Source organism: Borostomias antarcticus, assembly GCF_949987555.1.
Source record: "Borostomias antarcticus genome assembly, chromosome: 15".
Lineage (NCBI taxonomy): Eukaryota > Metazoa > Chordata > Actinopteri > Stomiiformes > Stomiidae > Borostomias > Borostomias antarcticus.
The window spans coordinates 23,915,708-23,938,534 of record NC_140248.1 but is presented as its reverse complement, the minus strand read 5'-3'; the positions used below and the strand labels follow the sequence as shown (position 1 = coordinate 23,938,534).

The following is a 22,827-nucleotide window of genomic DNA, read 5'->3' as shown; positions in this document are numbered from 1 at the left end:
TGGCTAGCTAGCTAGCATCGTTAGCACGTTAGCAATGGCTGACAGGGCTGTTTCCGCCGGTCCTGCAAAGAAGCACCGAACCAGCTAACGTGATGTGTAGCTACTCCCCCACCCACGATTTGATATATGCAGTACTACATGTGATAGATAATGAATACATATGCTACAAAATAATACAATGCTAGGCCCCCGCATAGCTAGATGGTACTGATTGAAAACAAACTAACGTTAGCTAGCAGGCTAACCCACCTAGCTAGCTATGCTAGCCTCCCACAAGCTAGGTAGCAGCTTGCTACAAAACATCCAGCAGTGAAACAAAAGAAAACCATGTTAGTGACACACTTTTGTCAACAGTTTTCAAACGGTGCATGTGTTGATAATTATTCTTATTTTGGATTTTGTCGTTCACTGTTCATTTTCAATAACAAAGAAGGCTTGGTGGCTAACGTGAGCAGGCTGGCTAGTGTTAGAGTGGGTGTTGCTGGTTGGCTTGCTATATAGTTTTTGTAAAACAGATTTTTAGCTCGGTTATCTATAATTACTTTCTTATCAGAGCTAAAACAATTTATGCACAGCATATTGCTCAGTCACTGCAAGCAGCTAGTCAGGTGTAACGCATAGTTATTAATCTGCTAGCCTAAATGTTAATGAGTGAGAGATTGACACTAATGTCTCACTGGAGCTTGGTTGAGCAACACATCCAAAGTGTTTGTGAAGTAGGGATAAACTCAAAATAAACAAGGTATGTTTATAGTTTTAACTAGCTGGACCATCCTCAGTGAACATGTTTTGCTTGTGTACTGTAGGTAGGTTGGATCCCATGTGATGGAGGGACTACTATTCAGGCCAAAGTCTGTAAGCAGGCCAGGCCACTGTAATGGATGCCAGAGTCTGCTTGCCATCTGTTAGACATGCATGGCTGCAGATGAATGGGTTCTGTTATTGATATGCCCGGCCTGGCCTGGTTGCGTCTGGTACAGTGGGGGACTCTGAGAGGGAGCGAGAGGCCCTGATGCATTATCCCACTCGGGTCAGGATAACACTAGCAGACTTTCACAACTAGCAGACTTTCACAACAGCACACTCTGTTACACCTCAGAAACAACTGACTACATCCTGACTACAATTACGGCTACAGTACAAGGAAGATCAGAATGCTATTTTGCTATATGTGGCCCTCAAAATGTTCATGGACCTCTATGATTGTGCTAGTCAGTTAGAATCTAAATGTCATTCAATGTAAAATATGTTTACTTTAGTAATACATTAAGTATTTTCCTCTCATGTCAATAAAGCAAAGACATTTAAATTGAGAACGGGGCATGGAGTGTGTGTTTTGGAGGGCGGAGGGTAGTGAAAGAGATGCTGGCGATGGATGGCGAAGCAAAGGTGAGGATGGTGGAGAGAGGGGAGGGGTTAGCACAAGGCAGACACAGAGAGATTATGCTACATTAGGCTGTATTTCACTAGTAAATGACTCCGTCACCGTGCTGATAGCCCAGTAGGCAGGCTATTTGTCTTTCCCTGATGTTCTCTGTAGCAGTCGGGCCTTATAGACTCATGGGCCTATTTCCACCATCAACCTCAGTCTAGCTCCACCATCAACCTCAGTCTAGCTCCACCACCAGTCCCAGTCTAGCTCCACCACCAGTCCCAGTCTAGCTCCACCACCAGTCCCCGTCTAGCTCCACCACCAGTCCCCGTCTAGCTCCACCACCAGTCCCCGTCTAGCTCCACCACCAGTCCCAGTCTAGCTCCACCACCAGTCCCAGTCTAGCTCCACCACCAGTCCCAGTCTAGCTCCACCACCAGTCCCAGTCTAGCTCCACCACCAGTCCCAGTCTAGCTCCACCACCAGTCCCAGTCTAGCTCCACCACCAGTCCCAGTCTAGCTCCACCATCAACCTCAGTCTAGCTCCACCATCAACCTCAGTCTAGCTCCACCACCAGTCCCAGTCTAGCTCCACCATCAACCTCAGTCTAGCTCCACCACCAGCCCCCGTCTAGTCTGACACATCGGATGTAGGTTTTTCCTCGTCATTCATTTGTTTCTGCCCAGTCGGTGGCAGTGAAATCTGTTGTCTGCGCAGTCAGATTCAATCCAGACTGCATGAAACAACATAAACCTATAGAACCACTCCATCAAGGATGATTGTGATTAGTTTAAAGAAATACAGCGTCACCCCCACCCCCCCTCTAATAAGTCCAGCCCGACCTTTCTCCATGGCTAGCACAGTGTAAACTAAGCACGGAGGGTCTGGCTATGCGAGACTAGCTTCAGTCTAGCTCTTCAGCCTGGGCCTAGCCCCGCCATTACCTAATGAACATAGACAGATCAATATGAAAACAGTCAGTCAGTCAATCCCCAGACACCCACAGCAGCACTTACTGTGTGTGTGTGTGCATGTGTGTTTGCATGTGTGTTTGCGTGCATGTGTATGTTTGCGTGCATGTGTGATCGAGATGTGGTCTGAGACAGCCTGAAATGTGATCCTGACAGCTGGATGAAATTAATGGGCCGTGTCTTGTAGCTCAGTTGGTAGAGCGGGTCGTTGAAGGGTCAGTGGTTCGAATCCCAGCACCGACTGTCCACATGTCGAAGTGTCCTTGAGCAAGACACCTAACCCCAAATTGTTCCCAATGAGCAGGTTAGCACCTTGCATGGCAGCTACCGTCATTGGTGTGTGAATGTGTGTGTGAATGGGTGAATGAGAGGCCATTGTAAAGCACTTTGAGTGCCGCTAAGGTGGAAAAGCGCGTGCAGTCCATTTACCACTTACCAAATGACTCCGCTAGATGTCTCGTCTCCTCATAGTCAAAGACTTATTTATCAAGTGCACGGTACAACACAAGGTCATTCTGAATAATGAAATTCTTAGGACATATGGCAAGCAACAACTACGCAGTAGGCATTAAAAACAAAAGATGACATTAATTGAGTGCAGGCTGTGGTGCCCAGATGTAGCTCCAGGATGAGGCCAGACTCTCCCGCAGCCTAGCCCCGCTGAAGCTAGCATCGCTGGCAGAGCCTCCCCGCCCTCCCCTGGGGACGCCTCCACCAGCTGATCTCCTCCTCAGCACAGGCCTCGCACACTTCTAATGGTCTTCAATGAGCACACTCAAGTCTGTCCCCTGTGTCACCTTCACTCTCATCCTCCTCATCCTCATCTCCGACTCAGAGCCGAGTCTGACACCCAGAACCTGTGTACCTCGGAAGCAGCAGGTAGCTAGGCCCTTTCTTCCGCTGGTGTGTGAGTGTGTGTGTTCACTGTGTGTGTGTGTGTGTGTGTGTGTGTGTGTGTGTGTGTGTGTGTGTGTGTGTGTGTGTGTGGCGTACCTGCATGTGTAAGTAGGCAGCCTTGCCCATCCAGAGTACAGCAGAACAAACGCTACACAGGCCCACGGAACAAGAGGTGCACAAGGCTCTGTCTCTGCCTGCCTCTCCGCCTTTCATACACACACACACACACACACACACACACACACAGGTCCCATTCACCTGTTCTAGTCTCCACTGGAGCTGTGGATCTCTCACTCAGCAAGTCCCTTGTGTGTGTGTGTGTGTGTGTGTCACAGTCTGCTTGATATACAGGCACATCTGCAGGCTTGGAGCCCGTGTCGCTGGCTTGTAGAAACCTCTTGTCATTCATTATTCAGTGGACTCAGATTCTCCTTGTAATCTTGGGAGCTGCTTCGCTGATGAGCGCTCTCTCTCTCTCTTTCTCCCCTCTCCTCTCCTCTCCTCCTCTCCTCTCCTGTACCGTCTGTTTCTCTCTGTTATGTTAATATCTCCTCCATTAGAACCTTGAGCGCCACACAAACACGGACGCCTACACTCCCCGCTCTCTCCCGGAGTCCAGTCAGGCAGCAGCTTGTTAGAGCTGTCACCAGCGGTACATGAGTACCCAGAAGCCCTCGCTGCTACCTTTCCCTCGCAGGTGTGCTAACTAGCTGCAGTCCCGAGGTCCCAGCCAGCAGTGGCCCTGCTCCGGTCAGGTCTGTAAATACTGGTAGGTAGGTCAACAGAGTGGGTAGGTAGGTCAACAGACTGGCTGTGTGTGTGAAGGGAGTCTGTGGTAGGGATGTAACTATAACCGGTTAAACCAAGATAAAAGCCGATTAAATTTATCACGATAATATAATCACTGAAGTCGCATTTGATTTCCACACTTTGAAAAACTCACTGTAAATACTGTCCAGCATCAACCAAAGTAAGCAACACTCCAATACGCATTATTTTAATGCTTATTTAAACAAAAAGCGCATAGTGCTGCTAATTTTATTTGTGGTTTTCAATATACAACTTGAAATGATTTCAGTATGTGTATCAGTAGTTTTTGAACTTTTTCAGCACATTTGAACAATACCACGATAATACTGATAACCGTGGTCATTCTGATCACTATAATCGTGATGTGAAATGTTCATACTGTTACATCTCTCCTCCATGGGGAGGGTGAGAGTCATATTTTGCTGAGGCTATTGAGGCTTTCTGTATGATAATGAGTGCAGGCCACGGTGCTGCTAGCTTATGTAGCTACACACACGCCTCTACTCACGGTGCAGAGGTTAAGCTACGGCGCTAGCGTTCCTGGATCGGCTGCTACCCGCGTGGTGTGGCATGTAGGGCTGGGTATCGAGTCGAATTTCAAGAATCGATTCGATTCCGATTCACAAGGTTCAGAATCGATTATCACGATTCGATTCAATATCGATTCGGTTAGTGTTACTAAAAACTTTTTTTTTTTAGCTGTAAGCCTTAAATACATGACTGCCAAGTTATGCAACACATCAATACTAGGGCTGGGTGTCGATACTGATTTCCAAAAATGAATGAATGAATGAATCATTGAATGAACTATTCATTCCTTCATTTATTCATTCATTCATTAAATAAAAGATCGATTTTGGGATTCATGAATCGATTCTGAATCATTTGATTCAGAATCAATGAATTTTTTAAACCCAGCCCTAGTGGCATGGCACGGCAATGCTACCGTATGTGGCGCTAGGCTAGCCTGCCTGTTCACGTCGTCTCTGGCGATACCAGACGTTTCGAGATCTACGCCTCCGTCCCGGTTGAGCACAGCGCTTAGAGACCGACTTGTGAGTCTGCTGTTGACGTGGTGTCGCTGCTTTGCTAGCGCTAGGCTATCTCCCCGGCCGTCCGTACTTAGCGCTGGGTACAGCTGAGCTGAAGCAGCCTGGGCCTCCGTTTACGTCGTCAGGTTCAGCAGCTCTGCTCTAGGCTACACAGCGTTCCCGTGTAAATGTCTATCCTGGAGCCCCCAGCCACATGGAGAAGGTTGGCCTGTCATCTTGTATGAGGTACACCACTGTCATCGTCATCTGCACGGCCCACACAGAGGTTGTCTGCAGAGGAGGGAGAGGGGAGTTCAAAACCAGAGACGGTCCATAACCTTAGAGAGACTGTACATAACCTATTGGTTGCTGTATTTTGTTGTGTACTAGCTATGTGTGCTCCTAATGTGAGTGTTCAGTGTGGGAGAGGAATGCTGTTACATGACTAGAGTCCTTGGCTGTGAGATGATGCATACCACACAGCATTCCTCTCAGCCGGCCATCCACACTGCAGACTACCTCAGGAGGGATGATGCAGGGCTGTGGGTTCCATCAAATGTGCCCTCTGGTTTCTCAATGTGTGTGTGTGTGTGCGCGTGTGTGTGTGTGCGTGTGCGTGCGTATGTGTGTGTGTGTTGGTGCCAGGTCAGGTGGTTAATATTTGAGGAGGCTGAGTGCTTGTGTCTGTTAATGTTCTGCTCCTGTCAGACGGCCTCTCTGGGATCAGACCAGATGTTGGATGGAACTGCTGGCTTTATGTGTCTGTTTATCTCCGTCCATCTGTCCGTCTTGTCTGTCTGCAGTCTGTCCGTCTCATCTGTCTGTCTGCAGTCTGTCTGTCTCTTCTGTCTGTCTGCAGCCTGTCTGTCTCGTCTTTCTGTCTGTCTGCAGTCTGTCTGTCTCGTCTTTCTGTCTGTCTGTCTGTCTGCAGCCTGTCTGTCTCCTGACTCAGCCACTGCTAGGAGGAAGTGTCAGGTCTCATTCTCAGTAAAACCATAGATTTCTCTGCTTCCTGAATAGAGGACGACTACACAGTGATTTCTCATTTTCAAATATTTCAAATCTCTTGTTCGAGCCCCCCAGGGGTGTTCAGTTGTGTATGTGAGTTTATGAATATGACTCTGATGTTAAAAGCCTGTGTGTGTGTGTGTGTGTGCGTGCGTGTGTGTCTGTGCGTCTGTGTGCGTGTGTGTCTGGGTGCGTGTGTGTCTGTGTGCGTGTGTGTGTGTGTGTCTGTGTGTGTGTGTGTCCACCGTGCAGCACCAACGTGGTGATGAACTACTCAGAAATCGAGTCCAAGGTGAGAGAGGCCACCAACGATGATCCCTGGGGACCCTCCGGACAGCTGATGGGAGAGATCGCTAAGTGAGTACACACACTACACACCATACCTTGCTACACACTACGTAATGGAGCACACTCTACACAACACTTCATAGGCTAGGCCATAGGTCCAGAGGTATTCAGTCATTCTCTCCTATCTGTGAACACGTCTAGTGTATTCCACAGTTGGGGGGGGGGGGGGGGGGAGTCATTTACTGTAGTCTGACACTCAGGACTGAATCGCCATTTCGTTTCACTCCATTATTCAGTCTGAACAGGCTCCCATTGCTGCCGTTTTCCGAGACGGGCGTTGCCGAAGAGGGAGTCCTCAGCGATTAGTTTATCCACCAATCACGTTGCGCAGTTTAATTCCTTCATCGCGCTCGCAAGGATGCTGATTGACCTGGTTGAAATTCCAACCGTGAAATCCACTCCGGGCAAGAGATTTACAGACCCTGAGTCGCAATTGGAAAAAAATGAGTGGGCGTTCGATTGAAGGGGTGGAGCCACAGGCTCCTCATTAACTACACATCCGTCAGAAATGTTCCACGCCCACGTCGTAGGGCCACCTTCATGTACGAGCAGTTCATCGTACATACACTATCGACAAAAGTATTATCTACACATTACACCTACAGGAGCTTTTATGACATCCCATTCTAAATTCATAGGCATTAATATGGAGTCGGTCCCTCCTTTGCAGCTATAACAGCTTCCACTCTTCTGGGAAGGCTTTCTACAAGATTGTAGACTGTGTCTGTGGGAATTTCTGCCCATTCATCCAGAAGAGCGTTTGTGAGGTCAGACACTGATGCTTAGAGTATATCAGTAAATCATCTTCTCTCCCCCAGGGCGACCTTCATGTACGAGCAGTTCCCCGAGGTGATGAACATGCTGTGGACCAGGATGCTCAAAGACAACAAGAAGAACTGGAGGAGAGTGTACAAGGTGAGGAGACACGCTGCTAGCGCCACCTGTGGTAGCACCGAGTCACTGCACAGTTGACCCTGGTAGACGCCTCATTCCAGTCATTATGTAGACATTATAGGGGTTTTGATTGTGATGAGGGAAATCTGGTATTATTAGTGATAATAACCCCTGTCCATTCAAGCTGTGTTCAGACCCTCTCAGATTGTCTTTATGTGTCCTTTCTTGGTCTGGCTCTCGATTTAAAGAACGGGGTGACTAGTGACCCTAACCCTTACTGCCCCTTCCTGCCCCTACTACCCCCCCCCCCCCAGGCCTTACTGCTGCTGGCCTACCTGATCAGGAACGGCTCAGAGAGAGTGGTGACCAGCGCCAGAGAACACATCTATGACCTGCGCTCCCTGGAGAACTACCACTTCACAGGTAAGAACCAGGGAGAACCACCACTTCATAGGTAAGAACCAGGGAGAACCACCACTTCATAGGTAAGAACCAGGGAGAACCACCACTTCATAGGTAAGAACCAGGGAGAACCACCACTTCATAGGCAAGAACCAGGGAGAACCACCACTTCACAGGTAAGAACCAGGGAGAACCACCACTTCACAGGTAAGAACCAGGGAGAACCACCACTTCATAGGTAAGAACCAGGGAGAACCACCACTTCATAGGTAAGAACCAGGGAGAACCACTACTTCATAGGTAAGAACCAGGGAGAACCACCACTTCATAGGTAAGAACCAGGGAGAACCACCACTTCATAGGTAAGAACCAGGGAGAACCACCACTTCATAGGTAAGAACCAGGGAGAACCACCACTTCATAGGTAAGAACCAGGGAGAACCACCACTTCATAGGTAAGAACCAGGGAGAACCACCACTTCATAGGTAAGAACCAGGGAGAACCACCACTTCATAGGTAAGAACCAGGGAGAACCACCACTTCATAGGTAAGAACCAGGGAGAACCACCACTTCATAGGTAAGAACCAGGGAGAACCACCACTTCATAGGTAAGAACCAGGGAGAACCACCACTTCATAGGTAAGAACCAGGGAGAACCACCACTTCATAGGTAAGAACCAGGGAGAACCACCACTTCATAGGTAAGAACCAGGGAGAACCACCACTTCATACAGTAGGCAAGAACCAGGAAGTACCACAGGAAGTACTACCTTTTCATAGGCAAGCACCAGGAAGTACTATCACCACTTGATTGCTATGGACGGAAGTACTAGCACAGCAGAATGTGTGATGTGTATGTATGCGTACATGTGCGTGTGTGCATGCATACGTGCGTGTGTGTGATGTGCGTGTGTGTGATGTGCGTGTGTGTGTGTGTCCAGACGAGGGTGGGAAGGACCAGGGCATCAACGTGCGTCAGAAGGTGAAGGAGATGGTGGAGTTCGTGCAGGACGATGACCGTCTGAGAGAGGAGAGGAAGAAGGCCAAGAAGAACAAGGACAAGTACATAGGCGTGTCCTCCAACAGCATGGGCGACGGCTTCACCACCTGTAAGAGTACACACACACACACACACACACACACACACACACTGACAGACAGTTAACGGACAGTTCATAGTCCAGAAGTACAGGGCTCATTTGTTGTCCGGACGGACAGTTTGTTGTCCTCGGTTGTTTACCTTTTCATAGTCCAGCCAAAACAGCAGGAAAGGTTTGAGCTCTTTGATTCTTGCTGATTGGAGAGTCAAACAGGTGTGTAAGGCCAAACAAAGTGGTGCACTATCAAAATGAGGAGCGGCCCGGTTTCTCCGCAATGTAACCTGTATCTCACATCCTCCGTCTCTTCTCGACGACCGTTGTGAAATATGTGATTTGTTTTGGGTTCTGTGTTTGTTTATATACATATTAGAGATGCGAATATTGCGGATATATCCGCTGCATCCGCGGGTGGGGATCACAAAGCATTAAAAACCCTTTTGTATCTTGGACTCTGTTTAGACTTGGTTTTAAAATGCGTTTTGGACGATCAGATCACAAGTGGACAGTGCTAAATACAAGTGTAAACGACCAAACGTTTCCTCAAACCACTTGCTGAGGTGGTCTGGAACGCATTTGACCACATATCTTTAGTAGTGTAAACTCTAACGGCCGAGCTACACCAAGCCTTTTCACGCGCGCGTACTTCGCGTTTGGAAAGATTCAATTGATGTCAACGATACCGGCTACACCGAGAACATGGAAAGTGCGGACCTCGCGTACGCGTGCTCTAAAATAGGAAGTGGTTCTATTTTTTCCCTGCGCGTATGTTGTACGCGCGCGTATATTGTGTCCAGAAATGCAAGGTTGGTGTCTCTTATAGGTCTATCCCTTCATAAAGTGGGGTCCAGGGTCCTTGAGGGGGTTCCAAATAGACCTTTACAGGTCTATAATTAACTCGGAGTACAAATGGAACCTAATAAGAACCACACTGGTCTAAAAAATCTTGCTGTAAATCCAAGTTTGTGTAGGTTAGGGTGAATACAATATTCATAGCTCGCCAGGCATAGCCTAGTGAAGAATAATAGCTATATTAATGATTCATTATTAGCATAATGAATTCAAATAACATTTCAGTATTTTAAGGAAGTGTAGTCAACAACATATACCTATATGTGACTTGTACAATTATTACATTATTACAACTAGTTTAAGTTACATGATCAAGAGTGTAGGCTACACTATGATGTTGCCTACAATATACAATGCAATATTCAATATACCCATCCATATTGATGAATTGAAAAGTGAAGTGAAAATCGATGAGCTGATGTCAGCAGCCGACAGTAGCATGGACAGTAGGCTACGCACGCAACACCACGCGCGCTCTACACAGACAATTCCCGTGTGGGATTATTCTCACGGACTGCGCGTGCGTATCTTGGTGTAGCTCGGCCGTAATGCGTCGTGATGCGTCCGCGTCATCAATGCAGCATATTTTTTCTATTTTTTCGCCTTACCCTGCGCTCTTTTGCAAGTCGCAAATGACTTTGTCCTATCAATTGAAACAGTTGGAATAGTCCTACTATGTAGGCTACATTAGTTCTTCAAACATATTTGATTGCTTTAATGCACACGAAAAAAAAAAAATCTGCTCGAAGTCAAACCGACTGATTATTAACTTGTTTACATGGAACAGCTGTGCGACACACACATGTAGGTGTGAGTGAGTTATTATGGCTACTTTATGAACAAAAGTGGTCAGCTGAACACATTTGGAGACGCATGATAGACACAGGTGTAAACGGCGATCCGTCTCGCTGTCTGTCCACTTGTGATCTGATCGTCTAAAACACATTTTAAAACCAAGTCTGAACAGGGTCTTGGATGCCTCATTTTTAACAGTGTGCGGACCGTTACCCTATTTATATTCTAGTCGTACCAACGCATACCCAAGACCTACATTTCTCTTTGCACGCTGTTTTTTTTTAATTCCTGCCGGAAGTCCCAGATCAAAAAGGACATATTTCCATCAGAAAACGGTTCATTTCAATCCCTGGCTCATCACGGCATGGCGATTCCCAAAGGAGTACTTTAAGTTTTTGAAATCTGGGCCGGCGTTTTGAAAGTGACTCATTCGCGCAAGCCGCGTGTTTCCGCCGCCACACAGCGGCACTCGAGCGCTAAGGTCTCAAGGATGGAGGTCGTCGCGGGGTCGCCCAGCAGGGGTCCAGCGGGGGGCAGGCCGTCTATGCTACGTCTGGACCGGCTGAATTGGCCTTGACACACATCAGAGTCACATGAGATGTATGAGAGTCACTCCAGCCTTCTGGCACATTGCTTCAATGTATTCCCCAAACAACCCCCCCCCCCCCCCCCCGCCACCTCCCTTTACATCTTTCCACCCACCCTTCACCCCCGTACTCCCCCAGGAACCCCCCGCTGCGTTCTGATGATCTTTTGATTAGTGCCGTTCACATCCCAGAGCCAATCACCTTTCATCTTCACATCCCAGAGCCAATCGGCTTTCATCTCCTCTCTCATCGTCGCCGTCATGATCTGTCAGACTTCTGATCCGCATGTTGGTTTTAGAAAACTTCTAGAAACTTCACTCAATCCTTCTCTTTTCTTTCTCTCTCTCTGATCACTAATCAGCAGGGCTTGTGTCTCCCCTGCCACTTCATTACTGTAGACACACACACACACACACACACACACACACTCCCGTCTATCTCGCTCTATCTGACTATAGGATCTTTCTTTATACTGCTGGCTGATTCTTGTCTTTGATTCCCTCATCATTAGTGGAACTACAGTTCCTATTTGTTCATCATGACTGAGGCTGCAGGCGTCTTGTCAATGTGAACACAAGTAAAGATACCGTATTGAAGTGTGTGTTTGTGAATGCGTATGTATGTGTGTTTGTGTGTGCGCGGGCATCCCTGTGCTACTGACTGTGTGTGTGTGTGTGTGTGTGTGTGTGTGTGTGTGTGTGTGTGTGTGCGCGTGTGTGCGTGCATGCGGGCGGGCATCCTCCTGCGGTCCTGACTGTGTGTGTGTGTGTGTGTGTGTGTGTGTGCGTGCATGCGGGCGGGCCTCCTCCTGCGGTACTGACTGTGTGTGTGTGTGTGCGTGTGTGTGTGTGTGTGTGCGCATGCGGGCGGGAATCCTCCTGCGGTACTGACTGTGTGCGTTTGTGTGCGTGTGTGTGTGTGCATGTGGGCGGGCCTCCTCCTGCGGTACTGACTGTGTGTGTGTGTGTGTGTGTGTGTGTGTGCGTGCGTGCGGGCGGGCATCCTCCTGCGCTCCTGACTGTGTGTGTGTGCATGTTGGTTCTCAGCCGAGTGTCAGGACGGCGAGCCCAGAGGGAAGTGGGACGAGGACTGGGACCAGAGCAAGGGGGCGTTCCCCTTCAGCGAGAAGCTGGGCGAGATCAGCGACAAGATCGGCAGCACTATCGACGACACCATCAACCGCTTCCGCAAGAAGGAGCGGGACGACTCGCCAGACCGAATCAGGTACAACTCACTCCTCTGAGAGAATCAGGTACACTTAGAATGACTCACCAGACCGAATCAGGAGCAACTCACTCCTCTGAGAGAATCAGGTACACTTAGAATGACTCACCAGACCGAATCAGGAACAACTCACTCCTCTGAGAGTATCAGGTACACTTAGAATGACTCACCAGACCGAATCAGGAACAACTCACTCCTCTGAGAGAATCAGTTACAACTCACTCCTCTGAGAGAATCAGGAACAACTCACTCCTCTGAGAGAATCAGTTACAACTCACTCCTCTGAGAGAATCAGGTACACTTAGAATGACTCACTTGACTGAATCTTTCTTCATTCCTGTTAGAATGACTCACTCAACCCAATCACCTACAATACATTGAGTGGCTGCCATGTTAAATTGTGGTACAACAGGTAGGAAGAAAGAAAGGAAGGAAGGAAGTAGGTAGGAAGGAATGAAGGCAGGAAGGAAGGAGAGATGGTAGGGAGAGTTTAAGAGAGCCTGCTCTTGTGTGTCAGGTGTTTACTGATTCAAAATTCAAATCCCAACCGCCACTAACAGCTGAACATTCCATCATTCATTTCAATGGGAACGCACAGTTGGTGTCAGACAGCTCCATCTCCAAAAATATAAATGTCACAGCTGAGATATTTACAGGAGTGGCGACAAATTATAAACATGTTATTCATACTACAATTTGATGTAGTATGAATGCCGAATGTCAACTTCAGACATCTGGTTCTGGAGATAATTGCGCCAGAGACGGACAGAGAGACGCCGTGCGTTTGTGGAATTATTTTAGAGAGACGCCAACGTGATCTCCTCCCTGTCCCAGCGACACCGAGGAGGACCGCGTGTCCAGGAACGGCCGGCCGGGGAAGCTGGAGTTCAAAGACGAGGAGGAGACGGTGACCACCAAGAGCATCCAGATCACCCAGGCGACAGAGACCACCACCACCACCACGCGCAAGCGGGGCGGCGTCCCCTCCAAGACCGTGGACCTGGGGGCCGCCGCCCACTACACCGGGGACGGGGGCAGTCCCGAGGCGGAGAACGGCAAGGTAGACGCCGTGAACAGACGCGCATGCGTACACTCCCCTGGCACAAACACTGGGGCACAGAGGGCCGCTTCTGTTTATACGGCTTTCTACCGTCGCTCTCTGGTGGCTGAACCAGGAACTGCACCTTGGTGCCTCTGTCAGACCCTTATACTGTTATACCCCCTCTTCTGTCTAGCCGTCGGTGAGCCAGTCATCCAGTAGTGGCCTTGCAGACCTGCTGATGGTGGACCCAGGCTCCGGTACCAGCGCTCCTGCAGGTCAGAACCCAGAACTATAGACCCTGGAACCAGAGGGAGGGAGAACATGGGCCCTGGACCCAGAGGGAGGGAGAACATGGGCCCTGGACCCAGAGGGAGGGAGAACATGGGCCCTGGACCCAGAGGGAGGGAGAAACCAGAACGTAGACCCTGGAACCAGTAGGAGGGGGAACATAGACCCTGGAACCAGAGGGAGGGAGAGGAATCAGAACCCAGAACATAGAGGGAGGGAGAGGAGGAGGAGTGAAGGGAGAACCCAGGAGATAGACCTTGGAACCAGAGGGAGGAGAACCCAGAACATAGACCTTGGAACCAGAGGGGGGAGAACCCAGAACATAGACTCTGGAACCAGAGGGAGGAGAACCCAGAACATAGACTCTGGAACCAGAGAGAGGAGAGGAGGAGAGGAGGAGTGGAGGGGAGGGTCTAGATGCTGATGATGGTAGATGAGAGTACAGCCGACAGGTACTGCTGTCTCTCATCTTCATCCTCCTCTTCCTCCTCGTCTTCCCGTCCACACAGCTGGAGCCTGTCTCTTTGACTCACTGCATCACTCTGACAAGACAGTAATGTCTCAATGGTGTGTGTGTGTGTGTGTGTGTGTGTGTGTGTGTGTGTGTGTGTGTGTGTGTGTGCCGGTGTGTGTGCCGGTGTGTGTGCCGGTGTGCGCGTGTGTGCGCGTGTGTGCGTGTGTGTGTGTGCATGTGTGTGTGTGTGTGTGTGTGTGTGTGTGTGTGTGTGCCGGTGTGTGTGCCGGTGTGCGCGTGTGTGCGCGTGTGTGTGTGTGTCTGTGTGCGTGCATGTGTGTGTGTGTGTGTGTGCATGTGTGTGTGTCTCCAGGTGGAACCTCAGACCTCATTGGTGGCTTTGCAGACTTCTCCTCACCTGCTGCCTCTGCCAGCCTCCCCTCCTCTGCTGGTACATCTGTCTGTCTGCCTGTCTGTCTCTCTCTCCTGTCTGTCTGACTGTCTGTCCTGTCTGTCCCCTGTCTGTCTGTCTGTCTGTCTGTCTGTCTGTATATCTCTCCTGTCTGTCTGACTGTCTGTCCCCTGTCTGTCTGTCTTTCTCTCCTGTCTGGCTGACTGTCTCCTGTCTGTGGCTGTCCCCTGTCTGTCTGCCTGCCTGCCTGTCTGTATATCTCTCCTGTCTGTCTGACTGTCCTGTCTGTCTGTCTGTCTGTGTCCTGTCTGTCTGTCTCTCTGTCTCTCTCTCTCTCTCCTGTCTGTCTGTCTGCCTCTCCTGTCTGTCTGACCTAGGAACCAGAGCAGAGAGGAACCAGGGAGTGGAGGAAGAGAGGGAGAGAGAGATGGGTGGAGGAAGAGAGGGAGAGAGATGGGTGGAGGAAGAGAGGGAGAGAGATGGGTGGAGGAAGAGAGGGAGAGAGAGATGGGTGGAAGAAGGAAGGGAGAGTAGAACGGACAGAGTAGTTGGATGTGAAAGTGATGTTGAATCTGTAGGGAAAGAGAGATGGACTGAGAGGAGGAAGGAAGGAGGGATGGACAGAGGAGGAAGGAAGGAGGGAGGGACTGAGAGGAGGAAGGAAGGAGGGATGGACTGAGAGGAGGAAGGAAGGAGGGATGGACAGAGGAGGAAGGAAGGAGGGATGGACAGAGGAGGAAGGAAGGAGGGATGCAGGGAAGAAGAGATATGGTTCTAAAGGAGAGGGAGAGAGAGGGGGTGGAGGGAGGGAGCGAGAGAGAGAGGGGGAGGGAGCGAGAGAGAGAGGGGGAGGGAGGGAGAGAGAGGGGGAGGGATGAAGGGAGAGAGAGAGGGGGAGGGAGGGAGAGAGAGAGGGGGGATGGGACGGAGGGAGAGAGATGTGAATAATAGATGAGTAGTGTGAGTCCAGATGGAGCAACTAGCTGAGCTGCTGAGAGTGATGGGTACAGACACCTGCCATCTCCTCTTAGACACACTGCTGTTATCACACACACACACACACACACACACACACACACACACACACATACGCTTCTATCCACCCCTTTACCATACCCAACCACACACTCAATCTACCTTCACACCCCCACGCTCTGGTTCCCACCAATCCCTGTGATCCTGGTGTCTGTCTGACCTTCCCTACCCGCGTGTGCGGTAGCGTGTCACGACCTTACCTCGTGAGACCACCCTGACCTAGCCAGCTCACATTCTGTGTCTCTCCGCATATCAGTCTGGACTTCCCCCCCCCTATCTATGATGATTGTGGGCGGGAGTACTTGCCTTGGCAGACTCCTTTAGCCAATCGGTGTAACAAAACATATTCCAAATCCAGCCGGAAGAACGACAAAAGCGTATTTTCCGTCGAGAGCTCCACTAGCTCACAAACTCTTCTTCTTGTTTAATTGTTGTTATTGAGTCTATTTCTGTAACAACTGCACTTATTCTACTAATGTTAACGTTAGCGCTCGTTGCTCCGGGACACTGTTTTGCCAGTAGCATGTTTATTTTTAAACATCAACTATGAGAACCAATCAGGGGCTACGCTCTCCTGGGGGGCAGAACAGCAGTCAGAACACTGTCCCTGATTGGCCCGGTCAAAACGTAATCTGAGAAAAATCGTTGTAGATATGTGGGGTAGTCCAGACTGATCTGCGGAGGGAAACTGAATGTGAGATCAGGATGCCACCCCCCCCCACGGCTAGTCAGGCCCACCCCCCCCCCCCCCCCCCACGGCTAGTCAGGGCCACCCCCCCACGGCTAGTCAGGGCCACCCCCCCCCCACGGCTAGTCAGGTCCCTCTGTCCATGGTCCGGTGTCGGGTCCCATCTGCTCACCAGACCCCTGCTGTCCTGCAGATGCACAGCATTATGGATCACCTGGGGCTGTAATGGCAACCAATCAGATCCTCTCTCCCGTCTCTGTCCCCGCCCCAGGAGCCGCACCGTCCGGCGGGAACGGAGAGTTTGGCGACTGGAACGCCTTCTCCACCAGTCCTCCCCCCTCTGGCCCTGCCCCCGCGCCGCAGTCCGTCGCAGACCTGTTTGGCGTCGTCCAATCGGCCCCGGCCTCTAATCCCGCCCCTCCCTCCGCGGACCTGTTTGACCTGATGGGCGGGTCCAACCACCACACCACGCTCAGTGCCTCCCAGAGCATGACCTTCTCCATGGGCGGAGCCAGCACAGGGGCCTGCGTGCCGCTGTCACACTCCCAGCAGGTACACACTACGACTGAAGTATGCTATGTTACATACTACTGGACTGTTCAGGCTAGATGCTACTATAGACGGTTTCATGGAACGTTCATATTCAAAAACAATAACACTTTGGTCCATCTTAACATCCGGTTTGCCACGACAACAACACTGTCAAGTTACAAGTTAGCCAACGTTAGCGGCCATAGCTAGCTAGCTAGCCAACGTTAAAAATGACATGCAGCTATTTCTTGAGCCTCCCAAAGGCAGAACAGTTGAGATGTGTAAATAATAATCCCACCACCAAACAACAAGGTCCCAAAGTTCATTTGGACATGTTTGTGCCCGTGTGTGTGTGTGTGTGTGTGTGTGTGCGCGTGTGCGCGTGCACACATGTAGAGTTTCTTGGCTTTGCAGGGCGTCGGAGGACTGCTCCCCCAGCAGCACTTAGGGCTGCAGAAGCCTGGAGGTCAGGGGTCGCTGGGGTCTCTGCCCGCCACCTGGTCCGACCCTAGCGTCAACATCAGCCTGGACTTCCTATCGTCTGGCCTGGGTCAGAAGAACACCCAGCCCACCCTCAACAACATCATACAACAACAAGGTACAAACAAACCCCTCCCAGGGGCGGCTGTGACTCAGGAAGTAGAGCGGGTCGTCCAGTGATCGTAGGGTCGGTGGTTCGAATCCCGGCTCCTCCTGTCCACATGTCGAAGGGTCCTTGGGCAAGACACTGAACCACAAATTGCTCCCAATGAGCAGGCTAGCACCTTGCATGGCAGCCATTGGTGTGTGAATGTGTGTGTGAATGGGTGAATGAGAGGCCTTCATTTTAAAGTGCCTTGGGTAAAAGCGCTATATAAGTGCTGTCCATTTACCATCCATTTCCTGTCTCTGGTCACTAACCCCCTCCCTGTCTCCCCCAGGCGTCCAGCCGCCCGTCAACCTGGCCCAGAGCTTCGGAGGCCTGAGCCTAAACGCCACGCCCATCAGGCCGCCCGCCAACCCCATGATGGCCATGGGCATGCCCGCCTCCATGGCGACCGGCACCATGGGGATGGGAGGAGTGGGCGTGAACCCGGGGCTCATGGGAATGCACATGAGCATGGGGATGGCCCCCCCCGCCGGCATGGGCCCGGCCCCCGCCCTCAACCCTGCCATGGTGCCACCCAAACCAGATGCCTTCGCCAACTTCGGCAACTTCGGCAAATGAAGCCGTGCATGGGAGGAGAAGGACAGAGGGAGGAGTCAGTCTCAGAGGGGAGGCCGCAAACACAGACTATTGGAACTAAGCCCAACGGTGTTACTATTCTCCCTGCCCTCTATAGACCCCCCCGCCCTTCCCTACTAGTATGAAGTATGAAGTACATCAACAGTTTGTTTTGGGGGGGGGGGGGGGGGTGAGTTGTAATGTCAGATTTTGTAAATGATTGAGAACATATACATTCTATACAGGAGAAAGCTGCGTCTAGGTGCGTGTGTGTGTGTGTGCGTGTGTGTGTGTGTGTGTGTGTGTGTGTGTGTGTGTGTGTGTGTGCGTGCGTGTGTGTGTGTGTGTGTGTGTGGATAATCTTTTCTACATCCATGCTGTCATGTTTGAGCTGTCAAGAATTACCTCACTAACCCTTTGTCACTCCACTGACCCTCTGAACGGAGAACTCTGTACCATAGACCTCTGGTGTGCTGAAGAGATGCACTCTTGTTTTGTGCTGTAGAAGATTTTTCTGATAATGTGAAGGAGAGACAGACAGTGAGAGAGACAGACCCAGGTACTAAAACTCATCATGTTTCATTTGATTATGACTCCTCTACTGTCTGTGGCCTGGTCATGTTGAAACAGAACCTGGGTTTGAAACAGAACCCAGATTCTGTCAACGTTCCACTTTTGTTCTGCCTAGGTTCTACCTTGGATCTACCTTGATTCTAGGTTCTACATCGGTCTTTGTTCAACCATGCTGGGGTAGGACTTAAACTTTGTCAGAACCAGCTGTGAAGCTGCTAACTACAGTTAGTACAGAGGCAGTGTTACCTGGAGGCCCTGTGATGTCACTGAGTGTGTGTGGGTGTGTTCATTTCTCTCCGTTTGCTGTTGTTGACAGTGACAACAAAACAGCCCATTTGTCGTGCGCAGAGGCGCTAAATTCCAAAATACCAAATCTTTATTTTATTACTCTCAAATGTATCCATAGCTATTCATATTTTAATACTTTAACTGTGAGATTGCTCATGTAGTACCCTGCATTATGCTGTGTATGAATGAGTGAGATACTAAAACAATTAGTTTATGCAAATGAAGAAAGAAAATTAAGCGCCTCATTCATAAAAGTTTCTTTTGTCAGTATATTTTGTTTTGATTGTACTCAACATGTACGTCATTAAACATCATTATATCATGACTGGAACTGGATGGACTTTACTGTTCTGAAGGAAGAACTCGGACCTTTGCATTTGTCTGTATGTGTGTCTGTTTGTCTCTCTTGAAGGGACGCCGAGGGCCAGTGCTTGTAGTCGTACATGAGAGTAAACATAGTGGGAGAGGAGAAGAGAGGATTGGGAGGAGAGGAGAGAGGGGATAGGGAGTGGAGGAGAGGGAACATGCTGAGAGGGGAAAGGGGAGGTAGAGGAGGAAGAGAGGAAGTCTCAAAGCCGCTTGTGTGTTTAAAGATGTGACCGTATGCTAATGACACCAGCATTCAGAGGGGTGCTTGATGTGTGTCCCTGCAGTCGACTGAGGGACAGGAGCCCTCTGGGACTTTCTCCCGATCTCCCATCTACAAACGGAGGCTGTGCTTTCTTCCCCCTTTGAGGGTTTACGACTAGTACTGCATGGGATTACTGCACAGCTGCATGCATAAAGAGCATATATCCTGCTCCCCGTAACAGCTGGATACCCTTTCACGTCAACATGATTTAAAAGACAGGGACCAGGACACCTAGTATGTGGACTTCTGCTCTCTCCCCCTGCTCACAACGTGAAAATGGACACAGAAGGTCAAGACAAATGGAAGGATTTTTAGTATGCAGGTGCTGTGGAGAAGAGGAGGCTTTCACATAATAGAATCATGTTAGATGAGAGATTGCATTAAGGAAGGAGATGTACTTTTAGAGGATTTGGACAGAGCCTCTGCAGCAGGCGTGACATGAAATACAGCAATAGGCCTACACACCTGCATCCTAATAGCCAATCTACCATCTGTTTCTACAGTTTGATTGCCATCCTGCTCTAATCATGGAGAACAATCTGGGATCTGAAAATGCTGAGTGCACTCTGACGTAGACTGTCCTCTCAGCGTGGAGGGGTTTATGGGGTCTTTATTATCAGAAAACGAATGACAAAAATAAATGTGAAAAGGAAAGAAAAAAAGACCAACGACAGGTGAATGCATCATGCAGTCAAAGAGCTCAATAATTCATGTTCACCTATTTAGAAGTCGTCTTTGCTTTCTGTCATCTGGGCTGTCGGCTGGGTTAGCTGTGTTGTGTCGCCATCTAGTGGTACTAGATGTGAGATTATTTCAAAATGAAAAGTGCTTTTATAAATCAAATTAATATTTACAAGACTATTTGTCCTCGTATGAAAGGAGTTCATAAAGAAATTAGTTTTTGAGTTCCTTTGATTTCCCCCCACTATATTATTACACATTTATTAGGCTTCACCTCGAAAGTTTAGCATTTATGACGCTTCGGTTTTTTTTTCGACCACTTCTATCAGGTTTGTCTTTGTTTAATTGTGACAGACATCTTTGTTGTGGCCTCACAGTAACTTTCTCGCGCACCTATTTGAATTCCTCGATGTTCGATAACCGTTTGTTTAACGTTCGATAACCGTTTGTTGAATGTTCGTTAACCGTTTGTTTCATTGTAACAGCAGACGGCTCCGAGGTCATCACAAAGGTGTCGATCACGTTTCAGAGGCCTGCCGGTAATCGCAACAATGGACAGGCATCCCAGACGGAGAGCACAAATGACATTCAAGAAAGGAGAACAAAAGAGAAATGATAACGATGAGGATCAACCGCCTGCTAAGAAAAAGAAAAGCGGCGAGGTGGTTAGAGACGAGGCCGGTCCATCATCCTCAACGGCTACCGGAGAACAGCCATGCCATGATGTTAGCTTTACTTTATCAGCTGCCACTCGTGAAGATCAGACTCAGATCCATGATGTTAGCTTTACTTTATCAGCTGCCACTAAAGATCAGACTCAGATCCCGCTGATCTCACCGCACAGACGTAGAAGAGCAGCTCAGGTCAGGCCGGTTGAGGAGAACAGAGTAGGCCTAGCTGTCAATCAACAAGGCCTAACTGTCCATCAACAAGGCCTAGCTGTCAATCAACAAGGTGATCACCGGGTAAACCCCGAAGCGATCGGCGCCAACGCCGCACCTCATGTGGTTGACCTAACCCAGGATCAAGCATTTCCTCCTCTTCTCCACACCATGAATTTACCTCAATCGGTACCTGTTAGTAGACCTACGTCAATCAACACAGATGCATACACGTTCACGGTTAGGCCAAATGATGGCCAAGCGATAACACTTAGCAGGATCCCATTCCCCGTGAGTGTCCCGTTATCTGAGCCTTCTGCGAGGGTCAACCTATCTGAGCCTTCTGTGAGGGTCAACTCGGAGGGGGTGAATCTCACAATCCCACCATCTCAATCAGGTACGTTAATACTGCTTAAATATTGTCAACCTATTCTCTCCTGCTTGTTGAAAGTTCAAAGAGCTATCTTGGAGCCTACTCCTTGCTCTTCTGACATATCACGTGTTCTTCCAGCTGCGTTGGAGGTGCCACAGAGGGTGGGCAAGCATGGCTACATTAAGAGGCCCATGAACGCTTTCATGGTGTGGGCCAAGATCCACCGGCCATGCCTGTCCAGGGCCAACCCCTCTGCCAACAATGCGGAAGTCAGTGTGCAGCTGGGCTACGAGTGGAGCAGGCTGACCGAGGAGCAGAAGTTACCCTATTATGAGGAATCTCACAAGATCAAAGATGTGCACAAGCAGACGTACCCTGGTAAACAGGACAGCTTGTAGGCTATCCCTCTGTAACATTGTTGGCTTACTATCAAATCGTTATTGTGAAATGAGCTGGGTACATACAGTATGTACTGTAACCAATGGCGGGATTCGATACCACGCTTCTACAACCCTTGCTTGTGAGTCAGATACACTAACCGTTGCGCCAAGAGGGACATCCCCCTTGGAGGTACTGTTAGTGCTCCTTTAAGGAGGGAGTGTAACCAGCCAACCACTAACCGCCACCATTATACTTGGGGCTCCAGGAAATGTTTACTTTGGTTACACATAGAACAATAAAATGCTTAACTACCGACTTACTCTGGGCTTGTCATGGAGAGGAAGTGTCTTCTCTCCTGCAGGTTGGAGCTACCAACCAAGAGCTGGGAGAAAACAAAGTTACATGATGAACTCTGAGACCCCTGGGCCCTCCTCTTCCTCCGCCAGCTCTGGCTCTGTCCCGCTGGCCCACCCCAACATGAGCCTGTCCCAGACCAAGACCTCTGACACCACGGCCACACACAGCTCCTTCAGCCCCTACATGCTGCACTCAGTCTCAGGTAGGGGAGCGGTCACGCACACACACACACACACACACACACACACACACACACACACACACAAACACAGTACTGGAATCTCATGTAGATAGAAGAGCTAAGACTATACACTGAGTGTACAAAACAATAGACAGCTGCTATTTCCTTGAAATAGACTGGCCAGGTGAATCCAGGTGAAAGCGTGGTGGTGGTGGTGTGATGGTGTGTGTGTTTTCATTGCAGACATTGGGCCCCTTGATAAAAGTGGAGCAACAGGTTTTGTGCTTGTGTCCAACAGGTTCAGGCGATCAAGTCCAGGTGTCTGAGACTGTTAATAAGCCTCAGTCCAGCAGCTCCGCACCCTCATACTACCGGTCTGAGGCCCAGCCTGCCACCGTGAGCCCCTCCCCTCGGGGCAGGCGTCCCAGGGGCGGCCCCACCCCCAGCGTTGTGGAGACTACCCTCAGGACCTACCAGACGAGGTCCAGCAGGCGTCCGTACTACAATCCGGCTTCTAATTGGCCCTCGAGCAGCGA

The 22,827-nt window shown here is 49.8% G+C and overlaps 1 protein-coding gene across 1 annotated transcript in view; it reads left to right on the top strand.

Annotated features, from left to right (window-relative positions):
• The window catches only part of LOC311318198 (clathrin interactor 1-like), a gene marked incomplete at its 3' end in the record, with an annotated part of 18,366 nt that extends 418 nt beyond the window's left edge, over positions 1–17,948 (top strand). Inside the window, exons 2-12 of the mRNA XM_084449454.1 lie at positions 6,343–6,447; positions 7,257–7,353; positions 7,647–7,755; positions 8,678–8,845; positions 12,114–12,291; positions 13,126–13,351; positions 13,527–13,608; positions 14,449–14,526; positions 16,482–16,762; positions 17,138–17,339; positions 17,662–17,948. Of these exons, the coding sequence (XP_084305580.1) occupies positions 6,343–6,447; positions 7,257–7,353; positions 7,647–7,755; positions 8,678–8,845; positions 12,114–12,291; positions 13,126–13,351; positions 13,527–13,608; positions 14,449–14,526; positions 16,482–16,762; positions 17,138–17,339; positions 17,662–17,948 (1,813 nt within the window). The remainder of the gene's footprint in view (positions 1–6,342; positions 6,448–7,256; positions 7,354–7,646; positions 7,756–8,677; positions 8,846–12,113; positions 12,292–13,125; positions 13,352–13,526; positions 13,609–14,448; positions 14,527–16,481; positions 16,763–17,137; positions 17,340–17,661) is intronic.
• Positions 17,949–22,827: the final 4,879 nt, after the last annotated feature.